The 25,215-nt window shown below is 34.9% G+C and overlaps 3 protein-coding genes across 7 annotated transcripts; 2 read left to right on the top strand and 1 right to left on the bottom strand.

Moving 5' to 3' along the window:
* Window positions 1–2,838: 2,838 nt before the first annotated feature.
* LOC108334156 (protein SUPPRESSOR OF K(+) TRANSPORT GROWTH DEFECT 1) lies at window positions 2,839–9,767 on the top strand. Of its 2 annotated transcripts, XM_017569833.2 has the most exons (8): window positions 2,839–3,597; window positions 3,726–3,831; window positions 7,449–7,647; window positions 8,571–8,639; window positions 8,723–8,797; window positions 8,897–8,995; window positions 9,084–9,239; window positions 9,394–9,767. In XM_017569833.2, exons 1-8 carry the CDS (start codon window positions 3,123–3,125, stop codon window positions 9,517–9,519), a joined length of 1,305 nt encoding a protein of 434 aa, XP_017425322.1. In that variant the 5' UTR covers window positions 2,839–3,122; the 3' UTR covers window positions 9,520–9,767. The 2 variants fall into 2 exon arrangements, with proteins under 2 accessions (XP_017425322.1, XP_052726514.1); XM_052870554.1 differs by lacking the exons at window positions 8,571–8,639; window positions 8,723–8,797; window positions 8,897–8,995; window positions 9,084–9,239; window positions 9,394–9,767 and having other exon boundaries at window positions 7,390–7,450.
* A 1,217-nt stretch (window positions 9,768–10,984) lies between these two features.
* LOC108333424 (pentatricopeptide repeat-containing protein At2g27610) lies at window positions 10,985–14,016 on the bottom strand. The gene has a single exon (XM_017568855.2). The coding sequence runs from the start codon at window positions 14,014–14,016 to the stop codon at window positions 11,389–11,391; it is 2,628 nt and encodes an 875-aa protein (XP_017424344.1). The 3' UTR covers window positions 10,985–11,388.
* Window positions 14,017–15,685: 1,669 nt separating this feature from the next.
* Window positions 15,686–24,969, top strand: LOC108334054 (protein HIRA). Of its 4 annotated transcripts, XM_017569667.2 has the most exons (12): window positions 15,980–16,030; window positions 16,143–16,198; window positions 16,362–16,533; window positions 17,155–17,430; window positions 17,638–17,889; window positions 17,964–18,361; window positions 18,495–19,506; window positions 20,476–20,686; window positions 20,850–21,090; window positions 21,473–21,595; window positions 24,119–24,236; window positions 24,394–24,969. In XM_017569667.2, the coding sequence occupies exons 3-12, from the start codon at window positions 16,426–16,428 to the stop codon at window positions 24,712–24,714; spliced, it is 3,060 nt and encodes a 1,019-aa protein (XP_017425156.1). In that variant the 5' UTR covers window positions 15,980–16,030; window positions 16,143–16,198; window positions 16,362–16,425; the 3' UTR covers window positions 24,715–24,969. The 4 variants fall into 4 exon arrangements, with proteins under 4 accessions (XP_017425152.1, XP_017425156.1, XP_017425155.1 ...); XM_017569663.2 differs by lacking the exons at window positions 15,980–16,030; window positions 16,143–16,198 and adding an exon at window positions 15,686–15,835; XM_017569666.2 differs by lacking the exon at window positions 15,980–16,030 and having other exon boundaries at window positions 16,038–16,202.
* The last annotated feature ends 246 nt before the right edge of the window (window positions 24,970–25,215 follow it).

The raw sequence follows: 25,215 nt of genomic DNA, 5'->3' as shown, positions 1-25,215 counted from the left end.
TATTTTTTTTTTAACTTTTATCACTAAGTCATCTTTCTATTTCCTTAAAGTAAATATGTGATTATTTGAATTGATAAAAAATAATAAGAAATGAAGATATTTGAAATCAAAGTTTACTAAAGTTAATGAAATATATGATATGTATGATAAATTAAAAATTATAATAAATTTGTTATGCATACAAAGTTATATTTTAAAATGATAATACCCATTTTCCCGTAATTTTTCTCCTTTTGGCAAAGAAAGTTTATAACCAAATTTGTTTCCACTGACTTAGATTTTAGATCCGACACTAGCATGATGAAATTATATTTATTCTTTTTCATCCTTTTAATAAAAATAATATCCCACTTATTACTTTTATATTAATCATAAAATTATTTTCATATTAATGATATGATCTTTTATTTATTATTTTAAATAAAAAAATTAAATAACAAAAATTTAATTAAAAATATAAATATTAAATTATTAAATATTTTCAACGAAAAATCAATTAAATATAAAAATATCGTAAAACTCAATTAAAACTTAAAAAACAAACCTGTTATTTTATATTCGGATCAAGATAGAAAAAATAACGAGTCTAATATGTCATATGATAATTTTTTGGTGAATAAAACTGTGTTTTCATCTCTTTTAACTTGTCCATGTTTTCTTACCTTGTAAAGAAAATGTAAAAGTGAAAATTAATATCAGATGTGAATGGAATTTTCTTATTGTTAATTGATTCAATATATAAAAAAATATCTGTTCTAAAATTAATAAATTTAATATCCATTAATGTAGTAAATGCATAAATTATTTCTAAATTACTTAAATAATTTTATAGACTGATTTTATGTATTGATTTAATTTTTAAATTTAATAACACTAAATTTAAATACTCCAGTGACTAACAAATTAAAAGAATTACATTAAAGAGTATATAAATACGGATTAAGCGTAAGTACACTTGTAAAACTTGAATTACATTCGTGGTTTTTTGACATGAGTTCCAAGAAAATGAAAATTTGGGAATAATCTTATTTGAGAATTTAATTTAAAAGTATTATTATGTTTATTGACATTGGAATGGAATTCTATATTGTATATCAAAATCTATTATTTATAAGAAGTCTTAAATGTCATGACCATAATTCAAAATATCATATTTACAACATTTTTAATTAATTAACTAGTAATTAATTTTTAATAATATAGGAAAATATTTATTGGCTTGAATGTTTTTTATCTCTATATTTAAGCCAAAATTGATTTTGGACTTTCAGTTTCAATGGTAACGGTTATTTTAGTTATCTAACTAAAATTTGTACTTATTGTTTTCTAATTTATGATTTTCTTTTAGTTATAGATAAAGATAAAAAAATTATTTGCAAAATAGAAAGATTAAAAATGAACACAACTATTTTTTTTAAATTACGTCTTAATTCTTTATAATTTTTTTTTTCATTATGGCGATATTGAAATTAAAATATTCATAAAAATATTTTATTGGCCACATATATATATATTTTTTTTAAAATTTAAATTTGGTTATCGAATTTTGATTGGATTCTGGTTTTTAATTTTGAAAATGTGTAATAAATAAGCTTAAATCGTTAATAACGTTTAAATCGTTAATAACGTTTAAATCGTTAACAATAAATCATAATAAACATGTTTATGTAACGTATTTCTATGAGGTGAAATTTTAATTTGTTTGCATAACATTATATTAGAATTACAAAAAGTTGATGTTAGGTTATTTTGGTTTCAAAACACATAATTAGTCAAAGGGTGAGGGTGAAAGTGAGGAAAACTCGGAGGAGATGAAGAAAACTTTGTATATTTTACATTTCTACGTCATTTTACTTTTTGATACCTTAGTATCTTATGCAAATCATACAAGAATTTCTCTCAAGTTGATCAGAAATTTTTTGCTATACACTATAATAACTCGGAGTATTACATTGATGAATAATATGTGTGAAGTTTTTAAGAGTGTACTACTAGTTCATAGTATGATTAAGTTCATATTATGAGCATGTTGAAAGATATTAGAGTTTATAGAGGAGATCAACTACCAACAAATAAAAATAACTCATTTAAAGGTTTAATTTGTCCTAAAATTTTAAACAAACTTCAAAATTTTATGTCCAAACATTAATTCACAAAACAAAAATGGTCTAATTTTTCAACATTTTCAAAATTAGTGTAATCAGAAAACCAAGATTTTTGAAAAAAAAACCGACGAGAACCAACTATTTTAACCTGAAATTTAAAACTTCATTTAAGTTATTTAAAATCCCGATTGATAATTGTTATTTATATACATCAATAAAGAAGAAAATATATAAAAATACATTGAAAACAAAACTTATACTCAAATAAATAATAAAATAAGGAAAGAAAATTATTATTTTTTATTTATTGATATTGTTTGGTATTACTTAAAAAAGAAAATAAAATTATGGGTCAACTTCTATTTGCCATCCTTTCGAATTGAAAAAAAATAAAAACTTTTGTAACTAAAAGACCAAATTATCCTTATGTTTATATTCCTTATATTTTTATCATCCATGTTTGTATAATTTTGTATTTAAACTTCTTTTCCCTTAATTCTTTCCGACTAATTTTCACAATTATTTAACTTTTTATTCATTTCTTTTCTCTAATATTTTTTCCAGTATTTAGAATTTTTTTAAGCGATTATAAAATAAATTTGAAGTTCAATGATGAATGAAAAATATTTTAGATTAAATAACAGTGTAATTTTCTTTTTAAATTTATAAAGAAAAAATGCATTTTAAAATATCACAATAAAACGCAACGCATTAGGTGGTAGTCTCTCAGCCACCCCCAAGGATGGAAAATTCACACAAAATAAGCGAAACGCGTATTTTTGGGTGTAAAATTACAAAACCAAACATTGCGTTTTTCTCTACTCTTTTTCCCCTTCTGTCCTCGAATTTCCGATCAGTTCCGATTCTTACAACTAGGGTTTGGAAATCGACTACCACACTTTCTCCCTATTCGCCCAACGCACGATCGCGATGCAGCTCTAGGGTTCTTCCTTTCCTCCCACTCGCGAATCCGAAGTCTCGATTATCGTACATGCCATCGGTGGTGACCGCAAGAAGATGTATAGCAATTTTAAGGAGCAGGCGATAGAGTACGTGAAGCAGGCCGTGCAGGAAGACAATGCTGGGAACTACGCGAAAGCGTTTCCTCTCTACATGAACGCCTTGGAGTACTTCAAGACGCATCTCAAGTACGAGAAGAACCCTAAGATCAAGGAAGCCATCACGCAGAAATTCACCGAGTACCTGCGCCGGGCCGAAGAGATTCGAGCCGTCCTCGACGATGGAGGTCCAGGCCCGGCTTCTAACGGGGACGCCGCCGTAGCCGCCAGGCCCAAGACCAAGCCCAAGGATGGTGAAGGTGGTGGCGATGGGGAGGACCCCGAGCAAGCCAAGCTTAGGGCTGGCCTCAACTCGGCCATCGTGAGGGAGAAGCCCAACGTGAAGTGGAACGACGTCGCAGGGTTGGAGAGCGCAAAGCAGGCCTTGCAGGAGGCTGTGATTTTGCCTGTGAAGTTCCCTCAGTTCTTTACTGGTGGGTTCACTAGGTTGTACGAATCCTGAATTAGAATGAGTTGCATTTTGTCTGAGAAGTGTGAAGAGATTTTCTTGTTTGGAATTTGGTTGAATGTTTGATGTGTTTCCCTTTGGTTTCTTGTTCAGGGAAAAGACGTCCCTGGAGAGCCTTTTTGTTGTATGGACCTCCTGGAACGGGAAAATCTTATTTAGCGAAGGCAGTTGCAACAGAAGCTGAGTCCACATTTTTCAGGTAAAATTGTTGATTCTACGGTTTAAGTGAAGGATGGAGTTTATAGAACTAAATAACCTTTATGAAAAGCCGTTGGAATGGATTCTGATTCGTAAGTTAAAGAATGCATGTATCTCAATTTCCGCACTGCATACCATTTTATAGGCATTAAGACTTGAATTCAAAGTAGTTAAATTCAGGTATTTATCTAAAATCAGGAAGGGGGGGGGGGGGGGGGGGGGGGGGGGGGGGTCTTAATAAGATTTTACAGAATCCAAATGCATCAAATTCATAAGTAATAACCCATAAAGTAGTATAAAACTTAATAAATTCTACAACACAGGTACACAAAACATTTTACGGCATAATCTGACAACTGTGCTTGCATTATAATCATAAGCATCTACTGTTTGATCCTCATTTTGAACTCCATCTACTTTGCTAACCAAATTCTCCTTGTCGTGATCACCAACTATCTCCTCTCCAACTTGTTCTTAAGCCAAGTTGTCATCTCCATTTCATCTTGATTTGAAATATATGGTGCCACGGTGTAAACCTTCAATATCATCATCATTTTCTGCTCATCATTAGACCAGACATCAGGAAGATCCAACACTGGAGTTCTTCTAGCTTACTTCTTTTTAATAAATTTTAAACTAGCCATGAATACATCAGTTGTTGTCTTTTGCTTTAAGTGGTTCTTTCTGTTTTGACTTTTGACAAATACAAATAATGCTAACATAGGCTGTTTGGTAAGGATTCTTAAGTAGACTTTAAGCCTATCACAACTTCATGAAACTTGTTTGTAAGGTTTGCACCCACTTTTATACTATAATTTGGTTAGATCTCTAGTTGATGTGAGATCTTCAACACACCTATTGACTATGCTGATTGAGCATCTCAAGTGTGGGACTAGTTATTTGTGGGTGGTTTGACAGTGGTCTAATATCGGGTGACACGATGGGCCTAGCAAACACTCATTACGACAGCCCGCTCTTCTACTATTTTACAAAATGGACTTTATGTTTAATTTAATCTCATAAAATCAACTTGTTAGGTTCTGTTTGCACCAACTTGTTACTGTAATTTGACCATATTGTAGTTGATGTGAGATCTCTAACACTAATAAATGCATTACAATTCATATGCCACATCTTAAAAATATTACCGTGTCCAATTATATTCTTGCCCTGAGGAGCTGCATATCATGCTTAATGTTATTGGCAAATCTTTTGATCTCTGTATGGCCATCAAACATCTCAAACGCTTTGCTCTCTGTTTTACACATGTGGTACACATCAATGGACTTCAAAAAGTTATTCCTTTAGGGGCTGCTAACCAGACATATAAAATTGTCAATCAACGATTATTGTGCAATCACTTTCCAAACAGCTTTAGGTTCCTCATGTCAGTTAATGAAAATGTTTAGATTTGGCCGTCTCTTGTCAGTCCACGAATCAGTCATGCTTCCAAACAGTTTTATCTTCTTCATTAGCCTCCACTGTAAACTTCATTTATTGTTTCAAATGCTCTACTCCTCTAATGTTATGATAGGACAGTGGTTTAATACCTTTTGCTATGGTGCACAATGAATTAACATAATAGAGAATTCTTCACTTCTAGCCACATTGCACTATGTGGCACCTCTGTAGAAAGCCCTTGCAATTACTTGACATTCATTCTCTAGTGTACCCTTCTTAAACATGGAGTTGATTGTGTCTTCAGAGCCAAATGCGTTTATGATTTCAACATTCTCTACGCCATTCACTTCATTGTTTTTTTTTTCTCTTTTCAGCTGACACTCCTTTACCACCCTTGATTTTGTCTAAAACCAGCCAAAACTCCCAATGACTCCATTTTCACATATTTTGGAGCAGCTTTGCAAGGTTCAACATTCTGAATTGGTTGAGAGAAGTGTTGGTTAAACCTATATATTTCTCCAGTATATACTTTTTGACAGAATATGCATTGAAACTTTGTAGTACCTACATACTCCAATCCCACATCAGATTCCATTGAACAAATCTATAAAAGTTAAGCTAACAGTGGAGCATCCTGCACAGTATTACCACCAGCACTTTAGCTTTTACCAGCCCCACCGGTTCATGGTCATCACCCCTTGTGAAGCCATCTTCACTTTAGTTCAAAACTCTAAACAAGACGACTGAGCGGTATAGTCATGGTTATCAAACTTGTGAGTTAACTCGTTAACTCAAACGAGTTTACATGCCCAGTCATGGCTTTTGAGTCAAATCGCAAGCAAACTTGTTTTCAAGTAAAATCGGATGTAGAATCGATTAACTTGTTCAAACTTGTGAATTTGTAAGTGATTTAGTGAGTTCGACGAGAAAAAAATTTAAACCCTAAAAAAAGTTTTTTGGGGGCGTTTGTGAAGAAAACTCGCTAGATCAGGGCTCCAATGTTTTATTATTAAGCCCCTTCTTCCTTCTTTTGAATTGCTTTCAATCGTGCCACTGCATCACCCTCTCTCGCACTCACGTCACTCTCTCTTGCCATTATGCTCGTCGTCAATGTCACACTCACCATTGTTGTCGTTGGTCGTTGCCCTAGCTTGCTCTGTTGCAATTGCTTGTTGTGGTGCCCTTGCTTGTCATTGCCCAGTCACACCTGCACTGTTTTTGTGTAAGTGAAGTTATTTTGAGTTATATTCAGCCCCTGCCCTCTTTTGTGTATTTGTTTAAGTGGAGTTAGATTGATTTGACTTGATAATTGTTCTCCACTCCACCAAAAACAATGCTTATTTATAATATATTTTATAATTGTGGTGAAAAATTGAAATTGGAAGAATGTTGGGGGAATGGATCAAATTCAACTGAGAGTAATCCAAGTGCTGTGGGTAAATATTTGTTAGAACGAGTGCGACGACCAGTGAGCGAGCGCGATGACAATGGTGAGAAAGTGACGTGAGTGCGAGAGAAGTTGATGCAGTGACATAATTGAAAGCGATTCAAAAGAAGGGGCTTAATACACTGGAGCCCTAATCCAGTGCAGTTTTCTTCACAAACGGCATCCAAACAATTTTGTTTTTGGTTTAAAATTTTCTTCTCGTCAAACTCACCAAATTGCTTGCAAATGTGAGTTTGAACGAGTTAACTGGTTCTACATCTGATTTTACTTAAAAAACGAGTTTGCTTGTAGTTAACTGGATGGGGCATGTAAACTCGTCTGAGTTGATGGGTTAACTCGCGAGTTTGATAGCTATTGTTGCATATGTAATAATTCATATGAAAAATAAAAGTTAAATCCTAAAAGAATGCAATATTCCCTCCTCTTTCGTTTTTGAATCTTATGTTTGCATAAGTTAATTAAAGGAAGTAAAATAAATGTTATTTACCATTTGATTTAACACTTAAATTTCTTGAATCATGATAAATGGTGTCGTACTTTTTCCCATTTTTGTAGCTTTTAGAAGATGACACGTGCATGATTGTAATTTTCTTCTAATTCACCTTTCCATTTTCTCTATACTTTTTCTTGACAATAGTTCTATTTTGAATTTGAGATATGTTTGATATGATATCTATTCAAAAATGGTCTTTTGAATTGTTGTGAATGTAGGTCCATAAGTGGACATGTTCTTCTTGCAAGCATTTTTAACTTTTGAATTCTTCCATCAGTGTTTCTTCATCAGACCTTGTTTCAAAGTGGATGGGTGAAAGTGAAAAGCTGGTTTCAAATCTTTTCGAAATGGCTCGAGAAAGTGCCCCATCCATCATATTCATTGATGAAATAGATTCCCTATGTGGTCAGCGTGGGGAAGGCAATGAGAGCGAAGCTTCAAGACGAATTAAAACAGAGCTTCTGGTTCAGATGCAGGTATTAGTTTTAATTGTTAGTTGGTTTACTTATGAATTGCAATATTGCATATGCACAACAAGCTGGCAAGTTGCCTTAGTCACAGTTGTATAGCCATATATGTGGAACTATTGTTAACTTAGCTTCAAATCATGATGATAAAACGTATGTGATTTGATAAATTCTTTGATAAATCCTTTTAAGCGCAAACACATGTGATTAATTTTGAAAAGTGGCTTCCTCCATGGATTATGTCCTCACTTGGCCGGGTGCTTATGAACACATCATACATGCTTCCTTTTTTTTGGTTTGAAATTAGACAGGCTAAACCAGTAATCTGTTTAAAACAATTCAGTTAAATTTTTCTTGTTTTTTCATGCGAGGTGGCTATATTAGTTGAAAGGAAAGACTGAGCTGGTTCATATCGGCCCTTGCTACTTGTTTTTGGGTCTTCAATCACGTTTGAGTATATAACTGCAACATTTGGAACTGGCTCTAATTCTACGGTTTCATTAAACCTATAATCAGGATGTTGTTTTCTCTGGTGTTTTTCTTGTTCAAAGCAAATTCTTCACAATTGCTAATATTATATTCACCTTGGAACTAAAGTTGTCCTTGCGGTGTACTTGGCTGTCCTGTCCTGTTTTGTTTGGGCGAAATGTTTGCACTTCACAAATAAAGTTGCATATTTTCAATTGTTCTCTATCTTATGTCTACGTCTCAAAGAAATGCTAGGTTCTGGTTCTCTTTTACACTGTTTTATTTTAAGTTAAACCCAGCTGTTGCTACTTTGTATAATATTGTCAGAATATATGGCTTGCTTATCTGTTTTTATTCTCTCGTTTTAATTCATTTTTTTGCTATTAACATCAGGGAAGTTTCCAACATTTTTGGTATATGTTCTCTCTGTTTTATTTAATATAGTTTATCCACTTACATTGTAGGGTGTAGGGCACAATGATCAGAAAGTTCTTGTTCTTGCAGCAACAAATACACCCTATGCCTTAGACCAGGTCAGACAGAAATGATATTTGTTTATGCAATCCCATATAGAATTAATACTATGTTGTTTTCACTACGCCACTTGTAATTGCAGGCAATAAGGCGAAGATTTGATAAGCGCATATATATTCCACTACCAGATTTGAAGGCTCGCCAACACATGTTCAAGGCAAGTACAATGTACTTTGATTGTTGAATGGTGGATTTTGTTGTGCTATACAAATATATGGGTTTAATATGCTATTTTGCGGGCTTAATAAATGAGCAGGTGCATCTGGGAGATACTCCTAATAACTTGACTGAAAGTGATTTTGAGTACTTGGCGAGCAGGACAGAGGGGTTTTCTGGTTCAGATATCTCTGTCTGTGTAAGTTTGCTTTTATGTGAAATGATTGGTTTCATTAATCTTATACTTGATGAATCTCAAGTAAAAAAAAATTGGACTTGCTCTTCAGGTAAAAGATGTGTTATTTGAACCTGTTCGCAAAACCCAAGATGCAATGTTCTTCTTTAAAAATCCCGAGGGTATGTGGATCCCGTGTGGACCAAAGCAACAGGGTTCTGTACAAACCACAATGCAGGATCTTGCTACAAAAGGACTTGCTTCTAAGGTATTTAATGCGTATTGTCTTTTATGGTAGTAGGACGGTTCCAAGTGTCTTCATTTTCTTAATGATAATTGGAGAAGTCGAGTTGTCTTAGGACGAGCTTGTTATATCTCTAATTGAAGCTGGGAAGTGCTTACTACTTTGAAACTTATTGTAGATCCTTCCACCTCCTATTACGAGGACAGATTTTGAGAAGGTACTCGCGAGACAAAGGCCTACAGTAAGCAAATCCGACCTTGATGTTCACGAGAGATTCACGAAGGAGTTTGGAGAGGAAGGTTAATACTGATGGAATTTCACTCCGAAGGGTCCACACTGGTTTCAAATATAATGTTATAACCTGTAATTTATTTAGCTGTTGGATCAAATGAAATGCATCTTTTTCATTTTGTTCTGGGGGATGCAAAAGCCCCTTTTGTATTTTGTACCGAGGTGGATTTATAAAGGTCGATCGATACTCATTTTACTTCTAAATTGTGTATAACAGAATCTGAAATGATTTGAAAAAATAACTTGTGTGATTCTGGTTCTTATGTTTGCTTTGGATGTAGGATAGCCATAGATTTTAGTGCTTTTTAGTTTCGAGACGGATCAGAAACTCAGGAAATATGATGCAGTAAAAATAACTGCTGATGGGACTTACGAAAGACTCTTAATAAAAGATGCCATGTCGACCAGGATATTCTACTTTGCATAAACTGCTTTGACTAATTGTAATCATATAGAATGTAGCTCTATTCAACTGACTAGTTAGCCCTGATTCTTGTAAAAGCCATTGTCTGTATACTATTGCTATTGCTATTACATTGTTAGCTCACATCACAGCTTTTGTTTGATACTTTTTTCCTGGACGTTATCAGGATTTCAGTATGACTAAATCAACCAGCAAGAGTTATTAAATTTATATATTGTCATGCTCGCTGGAATTATATGATTCAGGGACATGGGCAGTGTTAGGGAAATTATGTAATAAAATGATTTAGACGAGATATGCTTGAGTTTTGTCCAAAGCTTTAGAGCCTGACTCCCTTATGTTTGTTTATTTTTTCCTACAAATTTTTGCATTACGGGATATTTTATGTTGTTGATAGAAATTGACAAATGGTTCAAAAGATTAAAGTGCATTGGGATCAGACTAAAAGGTTATGACACTTGAAATAAATCTTGAAGAAGTTCAAGCAAATATAAATTTTTAAACATCTTTGAAATTAAATTCTAACTCATTTATGGCGTGATTTTGGTATACATATTATTGTCTTTTATCGGTTCAGGAAGGAAAAAGCACGCATACCCTCTTAAAATTTAGAATATCCAAGCAATCGCATTTTAAATTTTGATTTCTGTAATGTTTAGAAAGTGATAATAAGATATAGTTTTTCCCAGTTTTACTTTTCCAAACAAAATTGGTAATAGAGATGTCGTGTGCACGCGTATATTTTATACGCTTCCAATTACCTATTCATGGAATAAATAATTTCTCCACATATCTTTATATTTGTCTTTTTATATTCTTTTTTAGAAATCAAGAAATGTAATAACTGCCCCCATCCCAATAAAATAGTTATATATATATATATATTAATTTTATTTTTATTTTTTGTCAGAGCCAACGTATATATAAGTTAATTAAGTAAATATATAATTAATAACAACATAATTAATATTATCTTAAATTTTAAAAATATTTAAATAGAAAAAAATTCAAAATTTCAACAAAAATGTTGGAATTAAGAAGGTTAACAGGTAACTACTGATTAAGGGTAAATGGAATTATTTGCTAGAAACTTTTTCAGGCTTTTCTCCTAGCTAGTCTAGCAAATAACTAAACAAATCATAGCAGGAACCAATCCAGCATCAAATTGTGTAGGGACTTTCAGGATTCCTGGAATCAGCCAACAAATTTTAGCAAATGCTCTTTTCTTCGTTAATTACATCTACAATGGTCGATCCAAGAGTGGAAAACCAATATCATCATACTCATTGCCATTATCTACCTCAAAAGTATACGTATGGATTTCAATTCCAATTACACTCTTTCCTTAAAGTTGCCATGAGAATTTATGCCTTGGAGAAGATTCATGGATTCTGTGGAAAACAAAGGTCTGATCAGCCAAAGAATCTTCGAAACAAATAAAGCATATTAGCCCAAACATCACCAATAGTCCCCACATGAGCACAAACCCTCTTTAAAATGGTGAAATCGGTTTGAATCTCTAACAACAATATATCTCTGTTCAATGAGTGATACTAACTTAATAAAGCTGTGGCAATCTCCACAAACTCTAAGATTCTTCACAATCTGGAGGGGAATTCCAGGAAGTGTAGCTATTAAGCCAAAGGCAATGGCAAGCCTTTCACTATGGTGAGAAAGAATCGTTTCTTTTTGTTCATCTTCAATATCATGAAACACATAATTTGTATCAGGCTGATAACCTGCATCCCTCAACCGGGTATTTAACTCTGAAAGTTTTGAGTAAATATGATCTGACAAAGGATGCGACAAATCACCGGCCAAGAATGAGTAAGTCTTGTTTTTCACCTCAATCCAACTGTACCCTGGTTCTTTTTTCACCTTTCTCTTATCCATTAGTTTTCTAACACTGACTTTCTCTTGCCAGTTTCCTGCCGCAGCATACATATTTGATAATAGTACATATGCAGCTGAGTCTTCTGGTTCGAGTGCAATAATTTTTTCAGCTGCAAGTTTCCCAAGCTCTATATTGTGGTGTACTCGGGAAGCTGCCAAAACAATGCGCCACACGGTTGCAGCTGGTGGAAATGGCATCCCATTTATGATATCCATGGCTTTTTCCACCATCCCTGCTCTGCTATATAGGTCAATCATGCAGGAGTAGTGCTCCATTGTTGGATTAACATGATGATCATTGATCATTGCATTGAAGTAGTTTTGACCTTTTTCCACTAAGCCAGCATGAGTGCAGGCAGAAAGGACACCAATGAATGTTATAGCATCCACTTGCAATTTTTGTTTTTGCATTTCAAATACCTCTAATGCTTTCTTTGCCTGACCATGCTGTGCATATCCAGAGATCATTGAGTTCCATGAAACCAAGTCCCTCTCCTTCTGCCTTTTGAAAACTTCATGTGCACTATCAATGTTGCCTCTCTTTGCATACATGGTAACAAGGGAACTACTTACACACAGAGCATTATGCAATCTCAGTTTAATTGCATAAGCATGAAATTGTTTTCCTTGCTCTACTGATGCTGTTGGAGCTGTACAGGCATTAATGATGCTGCAAAAGGTAAATTCATTTGGTTTAATCCCCTCCTTTGTTAATTGGTGAAAGATTCTAGCAGCTTCTTCAGTTTCTCCAGCTTGGGCATATCCCGCTAGCATTGCAGACCAAGCTATTACGTCCTTGACTTCAATTAGTTGAAAAACTTTAACAGCATCATTAATAATTCCTATCTTAACATAAGCATCTAAAAGTGCAGTTCCCACCGAAGATGACTTCTCATAGTTAGTTTTGATGACTTCTGCATGTATTTCAGAAATGAAAGCAACATGTTGCACAGTAAGGATGGCAGAATAAGTGAAATGATTTGGTTTGACACCTTCACTCCTCATTTGAGAAAACAAATTCACAGCCTGATCAGTTCCCCCATTCTGCAAGTAACCACTGATCATCGCAGTCCACGAAACCACACTTTGAACCCCCTCCATCAAGGAGAATAAACTGAAGGCATCATCCATTTCCTTGCACTTAGTTAATGCTACCATGAGCGTTGTTAGTACCTTTTGGTGATTGGAAAACCCATTTTTAAGAGTCTTACAGTGCAGCACTCTTAACAACCCCAATTCTTTAAGGTTGGCACATGACTTGATAACAGATGTAAATGTCGCGCTTGTAGGCTTAGCCCCTGCAAGTTGCATGTTGTTAAATATTTCAAAAGCTTCCAAATCTTGTCCATTTATCACAAGTCCAGCAATCATGCTATTCCAAGAAACTGAATCCTTGTTCTCCATGCCATAAAAAATAGCTCTAGCACCTCTTAGCATCCCTGACTTTGAAAGCATACTAATCAGAGAGTTGCACACGACTTTTTCTGCCTCGAAACCGAGCTTTACAACCATGGCATGAGTTTGCATTCCTACAGCAACCACACTCAGCTTGGCCAAAGCTGGAATTACCGTAGAAACAGTATAATAGTTAGGCCTATATCCCTCAACTTGCATCTGACAAAACAACTCCCACACCTGACCATTAAACCCATTCAACGAATAACCTGTGAGCAAGGAATTCCAAGACATCACATTCCTGTGACCCATTTCATCAAAAACTCTCCTCCCGTCTCTATAATTTTCATTTTTCATGTACATATCAACAATAGAGTTTCCTACGCTAACATGATGCACCAATCCACATTTGACACACTGACAATGCACTTGTTCACCGACAGTCCCATCAGAGGAACCAGCACAATAATCCAAAACATAGCACATGCTTAACTCATCGGGAGATAAATTGGAACGGCAAAGAAAGACAAAGTGGTGGAGGGCTTCTTGGGATTGTTCATTGCTAAAGGAACCAAAGAGAAGCCGGTTATGTCGTTTGAGGTCTCTAATGGGACTTTGATCGAACAGTTGTTGTGCAATGGGAGGGTCAGTGTCCCTTAAAAGACTCTCTGAATTTAAGGTAACAGCATGAGATTGCAAAAAAGGGTTGGAGTGACAGTGAAATTGGTATCGTCCAAGTCTGAGAATTGGGTTGGTTGAAGTGTTGGAGAATGCCCTTAAAGTTGCATTCAAAGTCATGTTCTGTTGGAAAAATTTTACTCCAAAGATGGTGACTTTTTAGAAGGTTTTGTTTGTTTCATACTTTTAAGCAGTGTAAGGTACGATGATGGCTACAAACACCATGATAATGGCTATGGTTTCTTTTGCTGTTGGGTTTTTTAGTAGGAAAATGTTTTTTAGTAGGAGACAATGACACGTGAACTGATACTAAAAGCCCCACGTGTGACTGTCATTTTCATAACTTCAAAATTTAAATTATCTTCCTTTCTAATATTATTCAAATATTTAATTTGATAAATAGAACTAAATTCATTTTTTTTATATAACAACGTAAAAGTGTATAAAATAAAAAGTAAATTTCAAAAGAATATATGTTTTCATAGTTTAAATTTTAAAAATTTTAATGGTAAAATAACTAGTATTCAAAATAAGAATATATATATATATATATATATATATATATATATATTAATAAATAAATATAAATTAATCAGACTAGGTCAATTCAGTAAAACAGATAATTAATTGAATATAGAAAGGCTTGAGTGTTCTCTTTCCAAATTTTACGCTTGTTATAATGTAAGTAAATAATGTTTATAAAAAATCAACAATAAAATAATAAATAAATATATTAAATATAAATAAAAATAATTAAAATGAAATTGTTTAAAATTATAAATAAAAAATAGTAATATAATTTTTAAAATTAAATCAACTGAAAAATATTATTGTATACTATTTTCCTTTTATTTCTCTCCCATGCAATCTGTTCTATCTTCAATATATTTCAATGGCATCAAATGTACCCCTGTACCAAACCTAAGTGGTCCTTTCTTTTCTTTAGTTTATTCTCAACTTGGTTATCATAAAAAAGATATTTTCTTTTAGAAAAATGCTATAAACCAATATATGTCACCGGACTCACGGTATTACAAGCTATATTTTAATTTATATAGAAACAAAAGGTCCTATTTTCTCATGTTTTGAAACTGATTTTAATTTTTTATATCAGTTTTTTTTAATTTATTCTTGAGTTATATATAAATTAATTTTAATTTATTTTTATGTTATCTAGTGGCTAAATTTGTTTTTAAAAAATTAAATTAAATTTGTATTGAAAGTGAGTTTAATTCATATTCTGTTTTATACTTTCTTAACAATTTTTTTTTTTTTAAATTTAATTAACAGTATTTACACTTTTATATAATTATATAAAGAAAATTGACCATTTTGGTATATATGTTTCGTTTTTCAACTTTACCCTCAATAAATAATTTTTAAATTAAAATAATTGTCAAATTTATCTTTTAATTAATCGATTTCTAAAATTTAACTATATTTTTATTTGATGTTTTATTTAATTTAATAATTTTTAAAAATAAAATAACTCTTTATAACTTGTTTTATAAAATAAATAAAACTAATTTTTTTATTATAATAAGTATTTATATTTACTTGTATAATTATAATTTTATTATTTAAAAAAAACACTGTGAAGATGCATATTTCACTAGTTTTAATGTTATATTTTCTTATTAACGATAAATTTATATATGTAAGAATAATTTATTAACCTATAACCTTATTTAGTGTATGGATTTATCAATTTTAAATAGGTTAAATTCTTCCCTAACAAGTAAACATTAAACTAAAACCCGACACTGCAAAGAAACATCGCATCCCTCATATTTATTTTGAAAAAAACGAATGTTATACAATTTCTGTGTATTTGTTTCTGCTTAAATAATTGTATATATACTTTCTTGCTTCTTAGTGCTACTAACCAGTGAGAATCTGCACATTCAAGGTTTGGGAATTTGAAAGCCTCACTCATAAAGTAAGTTACCCATTTAATTCCATCACTGTACCATTTTCTTTTTCAATCTCTATGCTGCTGCTTCTTCTTTTTATTTATTAAAATTAAAAAAAATTATCTTTTATTTTTTAGTCATTCGAAGTTTAGGTAGATTTGACCGTTAAGGAGGAAGTTAGCCTGCGATCTTCTCCACGACCAACATCTTCACTTTTTAGGGTTTTTGTCCATTTATCCCCAAGATTAGGCCCTCGTTGTCCCTTTTGTTTTTTATTTTTATTTTTATTTTTATTTTTATTTTTTATATACAAAAGAAGGTCTTTTTTTTCAGGGTTGTTCTTCAATTTAGGTTTTTCACCCTTTGAGGAAAATTGCAAAACCCTTAAAGTCGGTACATGTTAAATTTCTGTTCTTTTTTTACTGTCTCGGTTTCACTGTACTTTGGGGGATTCAGAACCAGGGATTTGCGAGTTTTGGGCGTAGTGGGTGAAGTTCTCTTCTCATTTCGCTGTCCCCAAATTCAAACTTCTTTCTTCTTTTGAATTTGCAGCAAGCAGAGTGGAAGAAAGATCGTGTCTTTTGTGTGAAAGAAGAAATTTTATTTCTTGGGGAAGATGATAGCCGAGAAACCTAGTTGGGTTAGGCATGAAGGTATGCAAATTTTCTCCATTGATGTTCAACCCGGAGGGCTCAGGTTTGCTACTGGTGGTGGTGACCACAAGGTAAGTAATTTTTTACTGTCTTCAAGGTTCAGTTGTGGATAATTTTGAATTTTGGATGTTCAGTTATATGGTATTCTGGGAAATAACTTCCCATTTTTATTTTAAGATTTTAAACTTATCAATACCCTAATTTTTGAATATGGATTTTTTTTATTGTTCTTTCTTTTCATTGGATGTAGATGAATGTTTTTATTTATATTTTCCATTAATAGTAATCATTGATCAAAATTTCTAATTAAGTATAGAAATTGTTAAATATTTTTCTTCATTCAAGGTAAACTGAACTTCGTGTTTACTTTCTGGTTCTAAAGAGTAAGAAATACTAAAGATCTAACATTAGTAGGGTGCCTAATGTCAGGTTCAGGTACACATCTAAGTAGTATGTCATGTGCAGTAGTTGTGCTACAGTTTATTGATTTTCTTCACTTGTTTTGTTTTCATAAGTTTCCTGGCTACCTTAGTAATGATCTTCCTTTATGTTGGAGAAAACCAGCTGTATACCACTTCTGACCTTCAGGACAGGACTACATTGGGTCCTTTTTTCAGCTTTAATTTCTTAATCTGTTTTAAGTACCTGAATTAATTTTCATACAATTACATTCTCAACTATGTATTATGCAGGTTCGAATATGGAATATGAAGTCTGTTAGTACTGACATAGAAAGTGATGCCTCTTCTCAAAGGCTTCTTGCAACCCTGCGGGATCACTTTGGATCTGTCAACTGTGTTAGGTGGGCAAAACATGGAAGGTTTGTTGCATCAGGGTCCGATGATCAGGCTATATTAATTCATGAGAGAAAACCTGGTTCAGGAACCACTGAATTTGGCAGTGGAGAGCCCCCAGATATTGAAAACTGGAAAGTTGCAATGACTTTGAGAGGGCACACTGCAGATGTGGTAATGCTATTGCTTTTATTTTTCAATCTCATCCTTTGCAAAAAATAGTTTCTTGTGTCAACCATTTAATTCCATTCTGCCATTTGCTCTCATATTTTAATGAATCAATTTATCATCTAAATGGATAACTAGCTGCTTGTTCAAAAGCGTGTTGCATTTTCAATGATCATCATTAACTTGGGATCTATTTCTCCGTGCTTAAAGTAGGTGGATCTTAATTGGTCTCCTGATGATTCTGCATTGGCTAGTGGGAGTTTGGACAACACTATCCACATATGGAATATGAGCAATGGCATTTGCACTGCTGTTCTAAGGGGCCACTCTAGTCTGGTTAAGGGGGTTGCCTGGGATCCTATTGGCTCTTTTATAGCAAGTCAATCTGATGATAAAACTGTAATTATTTGGCGAACTAGTGATTGGAGTCTTGCCCATAGGACAGATGGTCACTGGGCAAAATCAGTAAGTTTATAATTTGAAAACTTTTCTTGTGGAATAAGCAACTCTATTTCCTAATTAACATATCTTCCTTTCAGCTTGGATCAACCTTTTTCAGGCGTCTTGGATGGTCACCTTGTGGTCATTTTATCACCACTACTCATGGTTTCCAGAAGCCAAGGCATTCTGCCCCAGTGCTAGAGAGAGGGGAATGGTCTGCAACGTTTGATTTTCTAGGACACAATGCTCCAATCATTGTGGTGAAGTTCAACCATTCTATGTTCAGAAGAAATTTGACCAATGCTCAGGAAATGAAATCTGTACCCGTTGGGTGGTCCAATGGCACTTCCAAGACCGGAAGCAAAGAGCCACAGCCTTACAATGTTATTGCCATTGGAAGTCAGGATCGAACTATAACAGTTTGGACTACTGCAAGTCCTCGTCCTCTATTTGTGGCTAAGCATTTTTTTACTCAAAGTGTTGTGGATTTGTCCTGGTACTTCTCTTCATATCTGGTTGTGGTTGACGTGATATGTGAATGTTGTATTTTTAATTGATATTTATTTTGAATTTTTTATTTTGTGTGAGTGACTCCTATTTGCTGTTCTTTCTTTTCCCTTTTCAAACAGGAGCCCTGATGGATATTCACTTTTTGCATGTTCCTTGGATGGGTCCGTGGCTACATTTCATTTTGAGGTAAAGGAACTTGGTCAGAGATTAGGTGATGCTGAGCTAGACGAGTTGAAGAGAAGTCGTTATGGTGATGTGAAGGGTCGTAAAGCAAACTTAGCTGAAAGTCCAGCACAGTTACTGTTAGAAGCTGCTTCTGCCAAGCTAACAACTAGCAAAAAAGTGGTTTCGGATGTTCAGCAAAACCAAATTAAGGCAAAAGCTTATGCTGATGCGGGGGCTACTACAAAGAATGCTGAGCCTCAAAATGATGATAGTAAGAAGAGTGTAGGTCCAGTTGGTGATGCATCAAACAAAGCTACAACTTCTGGCCGGATTTCTAGTCCTGTCAAGCAAAGAGAATATAGACGACCTGATGGCCGTAAAAGAATTATTCCAGAAGCAGTTGGAGTACCTGTTCAACAGGAAAACATTTCAGGTGCAGTTCAGCAATCACTTGATTTTCCTGCAGTGTCTTCGGATCACAGAAAGGATACTGACCGAATTGTTTCCAATGATGATGGTGTAAGAGTAAGTACATTGGGAGGAGCACATGGGAGAAATACTGATTTGAAAGAGCGTTCCGGGGTTACTTCCAAGACCACAATTTCTGAGAGCCTAGTGATTGAGAAGGTTCCAGCTTCTGCGGGTGATGGAAGTGTCAATGTTGACCAGTCGGTCAATTTGATGACATCCAGTTCTTCAGCTTCTTGTAGTGGTACACTTTCCATTAGAGTATTTGACAAGAAAAGCGGAGAAGATTCTTCGCCTATTCTTTTGGAAGCACGGTCGAGAGAACATGCTGTAAATGACATTGTAGGGCTGGGAAATACATCTATGATGAAAGAAACAGAAATCGTGTGCTCGAAGGGGTCTCAGATACTATGGTCTGATTGGATATCAGAAAAAGTTACTGTTTTAGCTGGCAATGGAAATTTTTGGGCAGTTGGGTGTGAAGATGGATGTCTGCTGGTAAATTGTTTTTTCACATGTATATGCATGATTTTCTTTCACTACTAAATTTTTGTTAACATTTCTTATATGTTGTGATTTGATTTATGACTGTATGTCGAGGTCTGGTAGTCGTACCCCAGATCCTTTACAATAGTTTCCCTTGGTATTATTGAAGTTAGTTGGGTTTTCTTTTCAATACCCTCATGTTTTAATATCTTAAGAGTTATCTGTTGTAATTAGAGAAAATATCTATAGAATCTTCTTAATTAGAGAAAATATCTATAGAATCTTTCTAATTAGAGAAAATATTTGTTGGATCTTCTAGATTATTTTTCATTATATTGTTTCCTTATTTTCCTTTTTTAGAAGATTAGATTGCTACAAATAGAGGTAAGAAGAATGCAATTTATATGAATGAAAATGATAAAGTTATTCTCTTTTTCAAGTTTATCTCGTCTATGCCTTTTGAGGGTTTCATCACATGTTTTATACCTTTTGGTATCTTGGTAACATCTCTTATGCATTAATCAAGTCCATTCAAGTTGTTAATTGGTGTGTTCCTTGCATGCATACCACTGACATAAGCTTAAATATTTTAGTTGTATGATTTGAATTGATTAGGAAAGTTGCTGACACCTACAATATCCTATAATACAAGACGTTGAGGTTGAAACAATAAACCAGTTCAGTGAAAGAGAGATATCTCTGTCAATATTTTACTGTTTGTATCTCAAGTTCTGTACTCCTCTCCCTTTACTCCCATTATCTTTTGGTATTCTGATTTCAGAAAAAAGTATTGTTGTTGAGTTACTATTCTCATAAGTGCTTGAGTACCTTGTGACTAGTGCTAATTTGTATGTAGTGTGATGTATTTTTTAAGGTTGTAAAATTATGGGCATAGTGTATATTATTTTAGTGCTTGTGCAAGCTGTAAATCTTAAGCTGTAGAAATCTCTAATTTTTTTTCTTTTGTTTGCTTCCGAAAAGATTTACACAAAGGGTGGTAGACGAGCAATGCCTACCATGATGATGGGTTCTGCAGCAACATTTATAGACTGTGACGAACGCTGGACATTACTGCTGGTGACAAGGGATGGATCCCTGTACTTATGGGATTTATTCAACCGAACTTGTCTTCTTCAACATTCATTGTCTTCTCTGGTTTCTTCAAGTCCTAACACATCTGCTAAAGATGCAGGTACCATATACTATCTTCATTTCTTTGATATTGGAGATTGTTGGTCCTTAGCTACGGCCTCTGTATGACACCTTATTTATTTTTTCCTTGTACTGGTTTTCCAATGATTTTTGTATTTTTTTAGTGGCTCTATGTTTTCTTAAAATTTACCATTTCTTTTCAGGAACCATTAAAGTTATATCTGTGAAACTATCAAAATCGGGTTCCCCTCTCGTAGTGTTGGCCACTCGTCATGCTTTCTTATTTGATATGAATGTCAAGTGTTGGCTGAGGGTTGCAGATGATTGCTTTCCTGCATCAAATTTTTCCAGCTCTTGGAGTTTGGGTTCGATTCAAAGCGGTGAGCTGGCAGCATTGCAGGTTGATCTTAGAAAATATTTGGCCCGGAAGCCAGGTTGGACTAGGTATGTAGTCAAATATTTACCCCATAACGTTCATTTGATGAACATTTTTCACATTCAATCCTCTTTATTCTTTTCTCACATGGCCTAACCATCTTAGTCAAATTTTTGTCATCTTCTCTTTTAACGATGTGACTCAAACTTCATTTGTTTGACATCATTTTATATAATATGCATTATCATGAAAGATGCCAGTGAGAAATACTGTAGCACCATCTTCATTGCAGAATCTCATCTGTCATATTCTACCCTGTCTTCAATGCATCAATAAAATTGAAAAACCTTTAATTATTTCCTCATGTGTGTAACTTTAACCCCTTCCCACTTTTGTAAGAATTCTTCTGTTTTAAAAGAGCACTTTCTGATCATGACTACCATGATACAGAATTACTGATGATGGAGTACAGACGCGTGCCCATTTGGAAACTCAATTGGCTTCTTCCTTGGCTTTGGGGTCCCCTAATGAATATCGCCAATGCCTTTTGGCATACGTACGCTTTCTTGCAAGGTGCTATTCTTCTCTCTTTTCTTTGAGATATCCTTCAAATACAAGTTTAGCACTTCATTGACCTTACATAAAACATGCGCAAGGTTTATATGCACTTTTAGTTTTTTGTGGTGTAGTACATATTCTTCTGCTAAAAATCTTCTGATGGTGCTTTTGTGACCTGTTTATAAGATGAAAGAAATGCAACCCCTTTTAGCTGTCTTCAAGACTTTTCTTGTTAGGAAGATGACATATATTATTTATGTAGGAAAAGTGTGTTGTCTTAAATCTTAATTTTAATACATAAGATAGATACATAAGATCACCAGGAGGATCACATATAAGAGGAATATCAATAGTAACAAGGAGAGGTACAAAACTAGAAGATAGATGTGTAAAGTAAAAAGAAGATTCATCAAAAGTGACATCAGCAGAGATAAAATGACGATTGAGGGAAGGGGAAAAACACTTATAGCCCTTTTGTGACCGTGGAAATCCTAAGAAGACACATTTGTGAGACCTAGGAGATAACTTATCAAGACCAAGACTAAAATCATGAACAAAACATGTAGACCCAAAAACTCTAAGAGGTAATGGATGTAGAGGGTCTTGAGGAAATAAGATAGAATGAGGAATTTTGTTCTCTAGGACAGAAGATGGCATGCGGTTGATAAGATAACATGCTGTGAGAACAGCATCACCCCAAAAACGTGAGGGTACTTGACCATGAATGAGAAGGGTACGAGTTGTTTCAATAAGGTGTCTATTCTTGCGCTCAGCCACCTCATTTTGTTGAGGGGTATAAGCACATGAGGTTTGGTGAAGAATGCCATGAGAAGCCATAAAATGTTTAAACTGTTGAGAAAGGTATTCACGGCCATTATCACTGCGTAAAGTGCGAATAGAAACCCCAAACCGAGTTTTTATTTCATTGAAAAAAGTTTGAAAAATAGAAAACAACTCAGAACGATTCTTCATGAGAAACAACCAAGTACATCTGGAATAGTCATCAATAAAGGTAACAAAATACTGAAATCCTAAAGTTGACTTAACACGACTAGGTCCCCAAATATCAGAATGAACCAATGAAAAGGGGGATGACGCTTGTTGTGAAACACTACGAGGAAAGGAACTACGAGTATGTTTACCTAACTGACAAGACTCACACGACAAACTTGATAATTTGGACAGACTCGGAACAAGTTGCTGCAGTTTGACAAGACTGGGATGACCTAACTGAGCATGAAGAAGGGATGGTGACTCCATGATTACGCCAGCATGTGGAGAAGGGCTGAGATGATATAGGCCATGAGACTCACATCCTGTGCCAATCATGTGTTTCGAACTCCGGTCCTGCAACCAAACAGAATCTTTGGTAAATGAAATAACACAATTAAGGGAACGAGTTAGACGACTTACGGACAATAAGTTAAAAGGAGACCCAGGGACATAAAGTACATTATCAATGGATATGGACGGAAAAATATGAACAGTACCAATACCATGAGATGAAACTCTAGACCCATCAGTCATCGTTACCGAGGGTAAATTAACCAGACATGACAAGGAAGAAAACAAGGACTTGTTACCAGTGATATGATCTATGGTGCCTGAGTCAAGGACCCAAGATCCGAGAGAGTGAGTCAGACCAACAAAAGGAGTACCTGTGCGTATAACAGAAGCATATGTAGTGGAACTAGAGTGCTGACGGTCCTCATACCATCTGAGAAATTCCTGAAAGAGTAAAGGGTTATTTATGGTATTTGATGAAGTAGGATGGTCTGCAGACGGTGATCGGGGAGGTGGATCAGAATTAGCCATTGCTATAGGTCGAGGAGGACGTCCATGAAGCGCATAACATCTATCAATTTTGTGGCGTAGCTTGCCACAGTGGTCACATTTTGGACGTCCTTTACCTGGTTGGCGAGACCGACTCCAATCATCAAGTTGGGCAGCCATGGAGAGGGAGAAACCCTAAAAAATCCAAAGTGCTCCGATTGACGCAACGACCACAGATCCAGAAAGAGGGCGAGGAGGCGATCACGGCGGTTCTGATCGGCGGCGGAACTCTCTGGCGACGCGGCGGGAAGCGGCGGCAGTGGTGACTGTTGCGGCGGCGCGTGGAGGCGCGTGGGTGGTCCGTTCGCCGTGATCTTTGTGCCACGATGGTCGCCCGGCCGAGACGATTCCGATGGTGTGGTCGTCGATCGATTCTGGAACTCCGGCGGCGGCGGCTGCAGCGACAGCGGCGGTGATGGGTACCGGAGACCGTGGAGTTGACGGAAACTATTCCTGTGCTCTAGATACCATGTTAAATATAGTGGAGAAGATTAGGAGAAATCTTCCTTATGTGTTTAGCATACACATAGGGTAGTTTATTTGTAATGTAAGATAAGGGTTAAACCCTAAATACAGAATGGGCTAAGCCCAATTAACAGAAACACACAACTTAACATCTAACACCTGTGATTATATATGTTCATATATATTCTGTTGTCTTTGTGATTTTGGACAAGTTCAGACTAAATTATAAAACCATTGCAGAGAAGCTGATGAATCTCGTTTACGAGAAGTCTGTGAGAGTTTCCTTGGACCTCCAACAGGGATGTCCGAGGAAACATCTTCGGATTCAAAGAACTTAGCATGGGATCCTTTTGTGCTTGTAAGCTTTTCTTTGTCTACATCTCTCTTTTGCTTGAACCCAGTTTCTATTACTAATTATTAAAAGTGAGTCAAGTTGGAAATGGTTAAACAGTACAGAAGGTAACATGAAACATGATCTACTCAGTTTCTCAAATGTTCCAGCTGAATCTTTGCAGGGAATGAGGAAACACAAGCTCCTTAGGGAAGATATTCTTCCATCCATGGCATCAAACAGAAAAGTCCAAAGATTGCTGAATGAATTCATGGATCTTTTATCCGAGTACGATATCACTGATGCAAATCAAGAGCAAACAAACCGCACAGTGCCGAGTTCATCTCCACCAGCAACCAATCCAGTTGAGGGCAGTTCTCTAGAGCAACCAAAATTGGATCACAGTACCCATCTGGAAAAGGAGCAAGCAGGTTTCCCTGCAACACTCACAAATGAAGGCAGTGCAGATACCCCTATGACAGATCAAGCTAACAAGGATGCATAAGGGAAGTGCTCAACTTGTGCATATAGAAGTCAGCATTAAGGATTGAAATGTTTCAACCAAGGATGTTTTGGTGGCATGGGTGAAGCCAATTTCACGTTTTACTTTTATGATGCGTGTAGCTCTCCTTTAAGGTTGATCTCACTAACACACACTTACAGAGGTATCATGAGTTGTATGTTACATTTGTAACTTCTCCCATCATCTTGGAGCTTGCTTCCTTGTATAATGTCTCAATTAAAGGAAATTAGAATTTAATTCTTTCTGGTTTGAGTTAACAAAAGAAGGGTCTTTTTATTAGTTCACGTAGAAAGATGAATCCCAAATGAAAAGTCTTCATTTTGATGACTTAATCCGAAGTATGTAAAGGAATTTGTTTTTCATTGTGAAATGGTTCATTCAGAAAGAAGGTTCTTCTTTTCAAAAACCTATCATGATTGTTTCATTCACGTTAGGGTTTTTCTTTGCAAGTCCATGATTTGCCTTAATAAAAGAAATTTTAAA

Source organism: Vigna angularis, chromosome 11 (genome assembly GCF_016808095.1).
Source record: "Vigna angularis cultivar LongXiaoDou No.4 chromosome 11, ASM1680809v1, whole genome shotgun sequence".
Taxonomy (NCBI): domain Eukaryota; kingdom Viridiplantae; phylum Streptophyta; class Magnoliopsida; order Fabales; family Fabaceae; genus Vigna; species Vigna angularis.
The sequence above is the reverse complement of the archived record's forward strand: the minus strand, read 5'-3'. Positions and strand labels throughout refer to the sequence as shown.